This window comes from Mastomys coucha, unplaced genomic scaffold, assembly GCF_008632895.1.
Source record: "Mastomys coucha isolate ucsf_1 unplaced genomic scaffold, UCSF_Mcou_1 pScaffold15, whole genome shotgun sequence".
NCBI classification, from domain to species: Eukaryota; Metazoa; Chordata; class Mammalia; order Rodentia; family Muridae; genus Mastomys; species Mastomys coucha.
Window position 1 is genome coordinate 98,946,843 of NW_022196897.1, and position 10,470 is coordinate 98,957,312.

Sequence of the window (10,470 nt, forward strand, 5' to 3'; positions counted from 1 at the left end):
AAAAAAAGACTTCTGAGAAGAATTCCTAAATCAGCTATTATGCTCAAAATGAAACATTCAATGGTGCTTAAAACAAAGTATTAAAATCTAAATGACTCAGATTTTGATTAAATGTGAGATAGGGTTCAGCATCTAGGCTTTGGGGTTCACTTCACTTTTGGTTAATGAGATTTATAGGTAACATGAACCAATCAATATTCTGTGTATGCTAAAAGTATAAACTAAATCTAAGACTCTGGAAACAAAAATATGTGTTCAATACCTAATACAGTTTTCAAAGTCACTGAAATGAAAAATGTCTGAAACAATAAGTCAAATACCTTGACCTAAGTTTAAGAGCTTTTGTAAAACCTACGTGAGTGACACTCTCATTATGGATTTGCAGAAACTTCTGACCTTAGCTCAAGTGAAGATAACAATAGAGTCCTACCTATGAGAACCCAGCATGTCCAGTCACAAAATCTGAGCACCAGTGCCATCCGCAGAGCCCCAAAGCTTAGGTATTTACATAACAATTGAACTTTTGGCTCTTGTGGGTGGCATTAGTAGTTATTTGCTGGGAACAGGCCTCATATTAATCATGATAAAGATGCTCCTTGTTACCTGATACCGGTGTAGAATTGCTGCTGAAGAGATGACTTGGCAACAGCTCAAAGTTCAAGTTGTGCTTGATGGACTTCCTTTTCTTACTTGAGAAGGCCTGAGAAGCCTCTCCTGGCAGTTTACGCTTAACACTTGGTGTGAGAATCAATGGTGATACAGTGGCCTGGGCTGAAAGCCACACAGAAATGACTTGCTTCTCCATACACGTGGTTTAACATACAAAAGCTTTAATTTCTTATAAGCACTATTACTTAGATGTTAACAAAAGTGAGAGATACATTTCTATGATCCACTATTACTTAGCTAACTTAACATTTTGCAATTATTTAAAATAAAAATAGTAAAGTTCCAAAAAGGCAAGATTTTTTTTTCTTTATTGCTTTAGGTGGGATCTCCCCACTATGTAGCCCAGACAGGACTTGAACATGAGATTCTTCTGTCTCATTCTCCCAAGTACTAGCGGTTAAAGGCACAAGCAACCATACTGAGCTTGGCAAAGCTCTTAAAAAGTAACATAAATTAAACAGAGTAATGGACAGATGAAATAATATCAATATAGGGAAGAAAACTACATTCAAAGATAAAATTGTTACTTGCTTCTCATAAGTGACTACTGACCAATTCATTTCACTGGACACAAAACATGTTGTCTTTGATTGGTCAAGTACAGTTACTTACTCACAAGCAAACTGGTACACATCATTAGAATATAGAATGAATAACTTCTTATTCTGACATAAAGTGAGGTTTAGATATGTCCAAATGCTCTAAATTAAAGAAACTGAAAATCATGATTAAATTATTTTAAAAACTGACAACAGCTAAAGACATTCTTCCCTACTTATGAGCTCATCACACTCAATATAACTTATAAGATCATAATGAGTATGCACAGTGCAATATTTTTAAGGAAATACTACTGGGATTTGATTATTAGGCAATTATCTGATAGTTAATAATTACAATTATTGTCCTTTACAGAGCACTAAAGACATTTTCATTTAAATATTTATATATAACAGACACCTACCTGTTCTATCTTGTTGGGGTGTAATAGAGGGTGTTCTGCTAGATTTAAGTTTATTTAGGGCTCCATTTACAAAATCTGAAATGCAAGGCATATACAATAACATAAGGACTCAAAATGTAATATAACATGCCTTGTACCAATAATAAAGATGACCCATGTCTAATAAATATATACATTTGTGGCAGAAGTTTTATAGGTTGAATGTGTATTCTAGATAGAAGCCAGATAGAGATAAGAAAACAATCTGCCCCACAGATTTCAGAGCCTAGCTGACATTCTTAGATTGGCTTCTAGAACTATGATTTCTAAGTCATTCGATCTGTGTCCTCTGACACAGGAGCCCTATGAAAATAAGAGAGAATAAAAAGAACCTACAAAAATAGCAAAGAAAGAATGTAAGAAAGCTATAACAAAGCCAAAAAGTTCCAAAAGAAATGATCCTCAAACGGAAATGGATAAGTGATCCATTTACTTGCTGTGCAAGGGAGAAGACCTAAGCTCACATCTCAAGAACACACATTAAAGCTGGGTAACGGCAGTGTAAACGGGGAGTCTCAGTGCTTCTTTGGGGACACTAGGAGACAGAGGTAGCAGAATCCCTGAAAGCTCACAGGACAGCTAGCCTAGAGTGCAGAACACTGAGCAGAGATCCCATCTCAAAGCTCAGGACAGACATCCAAGGTTGTCCTGACGGCCCTTTGTACCCATGCATATGAACATGTTTGAGGCCAACCAGAACAATCCAGGAGGTCAAGAAAAGCCAGATTGAATCAGTTAGCACGGAAAGAAGTTTTGAGTGATTATGGCCCAGTGAACCTTCTTCAGTAAAGATTTGGAACTTAATATTGTATTATCACTTGAACTAATATGCCATCAGTTAATGCTGATATTTGCATTTTAGATAAAAGCCAATCTCAGTACCACCCTAAAATGAGAGCATCAATTACCTCCAACACTTTGTCTTCTTTTTCTCTTACATTCAGCAGGAGTTTCATAGTCTCCTTCAAAGCCTTCCACGGATGGAGTAGTACAGAGTCCATCAATACCTAACATGGCTGGTATCTTTTCCAGGATAAAATCTGGCACTCGTCCTAAATCAAAATGTTCATAAGGCGATTATTCCTTCCTTCCTTTCCCAAGCCAGAGCACAGGTGCACTGCCTTGCTAACAGCTGTCTTCACAGTTCACACGGAAGGGGCCAGGGTCCCCCTCATCTACACAAACCCATGTAAGCGACTAGACAATGCAGCTACCTCTTACCAATGTCTGATGCACAGTCAATAAAAGTCTGCACTACTGCTGCCTGCAGACGCAGCTTCTTCTCTGTGTTGGTAGACATCTTCTCATGGCCTTCACTTGTCTGAAGAAGATTTGGTGCAAATATTACTGCAAGATTGCTGCTGTCCATTTTATTCTCACTTGCCCTGAAGACAAAAGACTTTTTTTTAAAATGATGAAAAAGATAAGACTCCAGGAAGTTAAAATAACATGCTAAGTACATTTACTTTACCTGTCACCTAAAAGGAAAACAGCCCTCCTCTACCCACCCACATACCTGGCCTGAGGAGGGAAAGAGGGAAGGAGCACTAAAGGGAAGGCTTGAGTGTGAGTCTGTCTGATTGATGTGCAGGCCCGAGTGCCAACCTCAGCACTCTAATTCATATAGAGACTATACTAATCAGTACACACTTTTTTTCTTTCACACAGATTAAGTCTGTTTATCTGACTTTTAGAGCCACGTAAAGAAAACAAAGCATTAGAAGATATCAATTATAAACAAGTAGGTTCACTAACAGTAATAAAAGGAAAATTAAGAAATACAAGACATATTTTTAAAAGCACAGCCAATGAGAATCCATCCAATGGACAATGCCATTAAGGTATCAAATAACGAAGACTCTAATGAGACAAAATATTAAATCAACTGGGGTATTGTTTCTTAATTACACAGGGTATATTTCCTATTGTAAAGACATTAATTTCTTTCATTCCAAATTGAATTAACTATTGAGAACATCTTTAAGTAACAAGCTCACTTAAGGCTTTTAGTTACCACTTACCTAAGAGAAACATTCTTAAGAAAGTTAAAGAAGTATCTTAATATATCCACTGTAGGATTTGCCATAAGACACGACAGTAACAATGTAGCTTTATTCCTCTCCTCTGCTCCTAACTGTTGAGCTTTGAAAAGTGCTTCATGCAGATCAGCTGGGAGGACAGGCTCTGGCAATTCCCGGAAGAACTGCTTAAGCAGGCCTGCAACATCACAGGGAAGTGCAGAAGACAGGCAGGCTTCGCCATGGTCCAGTTTACTCTAAAACAGATACAAGAATCTTGAGCCTTACAAAATCATAAGAATATATTAAATACAGTAATGGTTATCATGTCTAATTAAGAACTCTGGTTTAAAATTCTAGTTCTTTCTAGAAGGCTAAAAATAATAAAGTGGAGTTTTCTTTTCATATAGTATTTTATAAAAATGAAGAGTAATACTGAAAGAGTACAGTTCAAAACTGTGCCTACCTTTAGTGCCTTTAGACGAGTAACAGACCCCGACTTCCTAAAAAGCCCTTCTGTATGAATATGCTCTTCTAAAGATGTGCATGCATCAACAAGAAAGCTGAAAGAGAAACCATGTTCTTTCAAGGGTCTGGATACACACAATAACCCCATGCTACTGCTAAAATACACAGGCAGGTCATTATGCCTTCTCAGCTCCCATGTCCAAAATCCTCTTGATCCTTGTAACAAAATACCATCTAGTTGCTCTCCTCACTTCTTTTCCTCTAAGGTCTACAGCTTTACTCATGACAGTGTCAATGTATGCCATATCCAGCAAGGATCCATGGACAGAACTAAGGGTGGCAGGGAAATGAAGAAAAGTCAGACACAGAGAAATAGCTGAGGTCGGGCGCCTTGATAAAGAAACCAGAGCCCACTTAAGCTCAATGTGTTTATTACATAGACTTGAACAAAGAAGTGGGGTTACTGAATACTGCAGAATAAGCAGGCAAGTTATTTCATAGAGGAAAGAAGCTAGGTTTAAGATATACAGCTAGATCAAGAAAGCAATCTTGATCTAATTGCTAATCTCTTTAGGAGCAGTCTTTAAAGAATATCAGTCTTCATTCCAGGTGGGGTGGATGGAGGGTTATGGTGGACATTTTCTGAATACACTGCCAATACTTGCCCCCAGTCCCCAAAGGCTTTGTCATTTCCTTCTGAGCCTCATTCTGTGGAGAAGGCTTTTCCATTCCTCCATGGCTATGAAGCTCTGGGGCTGTTGACATGACTGTGCCCATAAGCAGCATACATGCACTAGGACCTCACACAGTTAGGGCTTTCTCAATTTGACACAGGTGTCCTATCAAGTCTATATTCTTTTCTGCCTCTCTTCATAACTCAAGCCTTGCCTTGCTTATCACATCCCCTTCTCTACCTAAGACACACTCATCCTCACTGCTCCTAACAGCTTTCTCCAAGGATACCAATGCCCTTCGACTCACCAAATCAAAGTTAACTCACCATCTCCTCACACCGCTTTACTCAGACAGGTGATATGTCCCACTACTCCCCTGCTCAAAAGTGTCCTTTTCACTACTCCTCTGGCTTTCCAGCTCTCCCCCTAAACTACTCCTTTTAGGTGTCTCTTCTTGATGTCTACATGTGGAATGACTTGAGCTTTCTTCACCTTTTTTGAAGACGAAGTTTCATGTAGCCCCGATTGGCCTCATGTTTTGCTGTTTATCCCCGGTGATTTGGAACTGCAATTCCTCCAGTCTCCAAGTGATATTACAAAAGCCACCATACCTACCTTGCCCAGGGCTTGCTCTATCCACTGTCTTTCTACAGTGGTGACCTGCTACAGCATGCATACCTATCATCTTATATCTCCCCACAAAACAACATCAAGCTTTTTTCATTCTAGTATTTTCCTTTGGAAAAACAGAATCCTTCCTTGTCCATATAATCATTCTCATGTTAAGGGGTGAAGGTTCAATTTTACCTACAAACTAATCTCAACCAATGCTAACTTTAAATTCAACAGCTGGCACCAAAAAATTAGCAAGTATGCCAGCTACAAGCAATGATAGAGCTGTACTGACAGTGCTTAGATGTCAACCCTAGGAATAGGGTGATTAATGGTTGCGCTTGTGTTTACTTCCAGGCAGCCAAGAGATGACAAGTTTCAGCCATTCCTCCGGAATCTTACTAAGACTTTGTAATTGTCATACCAGCAGGAGTACGATGTGTATGTGTTGGTGCCACAGCATCCGTATTGGAGGCCAGAGAACAATTCTGTGAAGCTGCCTTCTCTCTTTTCACCTTTATACAAGGGTTTAGCACCAGGCTTATGCTGCCAGCACCTTTACACACTAAGTCATCCTTTAGCCCTGTTTGCTTGTTTGTTTTAATAACAGGCAACACTCAGAGATGAAATAATGTAGTTGTAAGGAAATGTGCACACCACCTATTTTCAAACTATTTTTCAAACCAGTTTGAAAAATTCTCTCCATTTTTAACTCGGCTCACCTTGGAATGTGTCCATATTCTGGAACAATTGAATGAGGCAAGGAATTAAAGGGAACTCCAAATATCTTACCCTAAAATGACAAACTCGGTTATTCATAAATTCAGTTAGGCATAAAGGAATGAAAACATTATCAGAAATAAGCTCCAAGCTATCAATCAGCCAATACAAAGCAATTAACTGAGGTACATTTACTCGAAAGGCATTATGCTAGATGTTTTGAGTAAAAAGACACCAAGATAAAAACACTGCCTTCAAATATGCTAGGGCATTCAGCCATTCTTTGACCTCATTAGTGCTTAGAGCAGATTTATCCCAAATATTAACCCTGCCCTATGCGACACATTTCTTCAGTGACCTTATTTTTACTTTTCTCTAGTCATCCTACAAATACCAATTTACATAAAAGTCCAGTCAGCTGGTAAATCAAGCAGTAACTCCAGAGTTCCTGCCACAGCTGAGCACTTGTTAAAATGCATCAGATGTGGGCATTTTGAGACCCTGACTTTTACCTTTTCCACGCTGTACAGCAAAGTGCTTTGCAGTTATGTCCTGAGGTACACAAGTCAAGATTGCAACATTTAAGGCAGTTTTCATTTAGCTACCTCGAGACTCACTTTTTAAGAATATACACTCATAGTTCAACACCAAGGATTCCCAAAGTACACTCGTGGTTTTGGTGCTTTTTTGCCACTGTGTTCCTACTATGAATTTCTTAAAAACCTGTCACTAATTACAAAAGCTGTGGCTTTGCAATGGATTGAAAAAGTCAAGCCTGTGTATGTCTGCATAGTCAGAATCAAGCCAGTGCACCTAACTCCTGCTGCTTTAGTTGAGATGTACCAGCTCTCCATAGTGCTGCTCAGGCCCTTCTGCTTGAGACTGCCACTAGGCACTGCTGAGTCAACCCAGTAATGACATTTTACTGTCCTGTTCCTAGCACTTGACAAATATTCCAAGCAAAAAGACCAAGTCAAGAACAGTTAGAAATTAGGTTCCCACTGGCAAGACTGCCAGTTTTCAAATGCTGGCTTTGTCTAATTTTTAGCTGTGCAATCTTAATCAAACCATTTAACATTCTCTGTCTCTTATATCAGAGCCTGAATCTTATGTCATTGCGTTATAGAAAATTTGCATCTCATTAGAATGTTACTAGCATTCACCGATGAATTTACACTATACAACCATTAATTAGGATATGGATACTATTATAGTTGGAAAGGAGACAAGTGAAAGGTACTGTGTCAGGCTTACCTACAGAACTTACCAGGAATTTACCACTTTATAGAACAAGAGATGGAAGCTTAGTGAGGATAAACAAGCAGTCCACATTCATAGTTAACTGCAAAGCAGAAGTCAAACTCATGCCTGTCTCTAAAGGCAAGTGTCAGGATTTGTTTTTGTTAAGGAATGAAAGAAAAAGAGCAAATACCTATTTTTAAAGGTCATGGAAAGCCAGTTTTACTAACAGAAGTAGCCACCGTAAATTTTAACCATAAACAAACATTAAGTTAGTGTGGAGACACACCTTTCTAATCTCAATACCAGGGAGGGAGAAATTGGATCCAGCCAGCTTCAGCTAGTGGTTCAAGGTCAGCCTGGGCTACATAATACTCCATCTCAAAACAACAAAATTATGGAAATTTTCTGTCTTCAAGTACTACAAAGTGCTAATAATAGTCACATACCTTTTTGTTTTGTTTTGTTTGTGACGGGATTTCTCAGTATAGCCCCAGCCTGGAGCTCACTCCTGAGACCCAGCTGGCCTGGAATTCAGTTGCCAGCTTTTGCCCTCCCAAAGTGCTGAGATTAAAGGAGTGTACTACCACCCATCTCTCACTTACTTTAAAATGACTTATATTCAATTTTCACAGTGAAAGTCTTGATTACTCAATAGAGAATAAATCTCAACCCAAATCTCTTGCCCTCTACCACTTAATCAAAAAACAGCTTATTGGGCCAGGGAGTCAGTTTGACGAGTAGAGCGTTTACTGCTAAGCCTGACAACCTGAGTTTGATCCCAATGGCCTACAAACAGGAGAGAACTAATTTATGCAAGTTGTCCTCTTGACCCCGAGATGCATGGGATGGCATAGGCAAGCCAGAGCACACACACAAAAGTAACTGGGGAGCAGGGGGTGGAGGTGTGGATTCTGAAACTTTAGCAAAAGTAAGAATTGTTGCTGAATCATTAAGACAAAACAAACAAAAAAAACTTCAACCAACTCTGGAATCTCAATTTGCTTTTTAAAAAAACAACTTTGTTTCAATCAAGAACTGATGTTGGGTGGGTAATGTTTACACTGCTAGAGATCAGAAGGCGTGATAATGTCGGGCAGCAGGCCTCTTTTCTTAAATTGCTGAATACAGAGGGATCATATGAAGCCTATTTCTAAACTTGGCCTGACTGTCTCACCTAATGATGCATTTGGAATGCACTGACTGACTGCCCACCTCAGCCTGAGAGAGGATAGTGTATCCCCCTACCCCACATACTGCGTGTTTAAAATACGACAGATTACCAGATCAGTAGCACAGCATTTAAGTAGGAAGCTTAATATCGTATTCCTAGCACCATAAAACAAACAAAACAAAAACCCACGGCAAATAAAGGGAGGCACGTCTGATCATCACCACCGAGACTGAATTCTAACCACGTGCCTTTTTTTGTTGTGGTTGTTTTTTTGTTTTTTCGAGACAGGGTTTCTCTGTGTAGCCCTGGCTATCCTGGAACTCACTCTGTAGACCAGGCTGGCCTCGAACTCAGAAATCCGCCTGCCTCTGCCTCCCAAATGCTGGGATTAAAGGCGTGCGCCACCACCGCCCGGCCCATGTGTCTTTCTAGTCCCGAATAAAACGGGTGTGACCCTGTCCCTACATCTTTTAACTTACCCTTGTTTCTGTCGCAGCAGTTTCCTGTCTCCTGCGATCACACTGACCGCGGCCACCCTTGACCTTAATGCCATAGACAGCCCGAAGCTGCTGCAGCAGGGCCAATCTGACCAGTCTCTGATCCCACATCCCGAATACGTCGCCCACTCTCCGAGGCCGACTCCGGGTCCTGACTTTCTTAGCCACCAACCAATTCTTCCAATTTCCAAACACCCTCAGGCTTGAGCTCTGCTCCGCTGCCTTCCGGCCACCTCTGGCACTCTTCTGGCCCCGACCACCTCCTCCACTTTCCCTCGATCCACTTCCACAGACCTTCTTCTCTCCCGCCACACTTCACTCTTGCTTCACTTCCACCAGCCTTCTTTCCGGGTCACTCAGCCCTGTCAGTTACTTCCACAAACTTCCCTTTTTTCCTCAGACTCTTCCGTTTCCCCAGACTAACGCCTGCTGTTAGTTTCTCGCTTCCGGACACTTCCACTTATCCTCTTCCACGCAGGGTGGCCTTCCCCGCTCAGATCTCTTGAGATGGAACCGCAACCTTCAGCTACTCCCTCCAGCCGGGCCAGCCGGCTGCTCGGGATCCCCAGTCCCGGTCCCTGCCCGGGCTGGTCCCGCCGTCACCCCGTCTCCCACGCAGCCTTTCCCTCTAGCCCATTAGCCTTGCCAGTGGCCCCGGCCTGCTAAAGCTTAGTGGCTCGGCTCATGCTAGCGCCCCACCTTCTCGGCACACATTAGACCCGAAGCGACCGCACCTGAGCAATGGCTCAAACGCCAGCGCCAAACAGCGCTCCGCATCTGATTGGCCCGCTCCTGTTTTCAAAATGAGGACCCTTTGGGGTGGCCAGGAGCTGCCTGTCTGGAAGGTTCCGGCAAAGCAGACAGCACAGCGAGCGTGGTGAACAGGCTTAAGAAATGTGAAGAGAGTGAGTTCCTCTTTCTCTTTGCCGATTTCTTTGAAAGAAAAATGTCTAGAATGTGTTTAAATATATTTGCTTTGCTCTGCCTACAATATACTTCCGGGATCCGAATAGACAGCTCATAACCTGCCCCCCCACCTCCGCCCTTTCCTTTCTCCGCAGAAGCTAAAGGTCCCGTCAAAGAGAAAACCGATTCTACGGAAGGCGGGAGGAATCAAGCTTAGTTATGAATCACAAACGCCGGTTTTGATTTTTGTTTGTTTGTTTGTTTGTTTTTGAGACCCGGACCCAAGGTCTTATCAGGGAGGTCCTTCTTTGGGAGACTGGTGGTATTATTAAATTTTCTTACATAAGGTAATTAAGCACAACTAAAATGACCTGTCTCAAGAGAGCAGTGGAGGAATACGGAGCCTGTTGGAGGCGGCTGCAGCAATAGTTTCCTTCTGTAGGACTTGGTTAAAGGACCAGAAGTCTTGTTACCCATTGCCATGGCCATT

General features: G+C 41.3%; 1 protein-coding gene across 1 annotated transcript in view; it reads right to left on the reverse strand.

Moving 5' to 3' along the window:
* Window positions 1-9,909, reverse strand: part of Arhgap11a (Rho GTPase activating protein 11A) — a 17,276-nt gene extending 7,367 nt beyond the window's left edge. Inside the window, exons 1-8 of the mRNA XM_031371380.1 lie at window positions 9,057-9,909; window positions 6,167-6,237; window positions 4,157-4,253; window positions 3,694-3,947; window positions 2,894-3,057; window positions 2,581-2,724; window positions 1,634-1,708; window positions 604-771 (exon numbers count right to left, since the gene is read on the reverse strand). Coding sequence (XP_031227240.1) covers window positions 604-771; window positions 1,634-1,708; window positions 2,581-2,724; window positions 2,894-3,057; window positions 3,694-3,947; window positions 4,157-4,253; window positions 6,167-6,237; window positions 9,057-9,185 — 1,102 coding nt within the window. The 5' untranslated portion in view covers window positions 9,186-9,909. The remainder of the gene's footprint in view (window positions 1-603; window positions 772-1,633; window positions 1,709-2,580; window positions 2,725-2,893; window positions 3,058-3,693; window positions 3,948-4,156; window positions 4,254-6,166; window positions 6,238-9,056) is intronic.
* Between the last annotated feature and the right edge of the window lie 561 nt (window positions 9,910-10,470).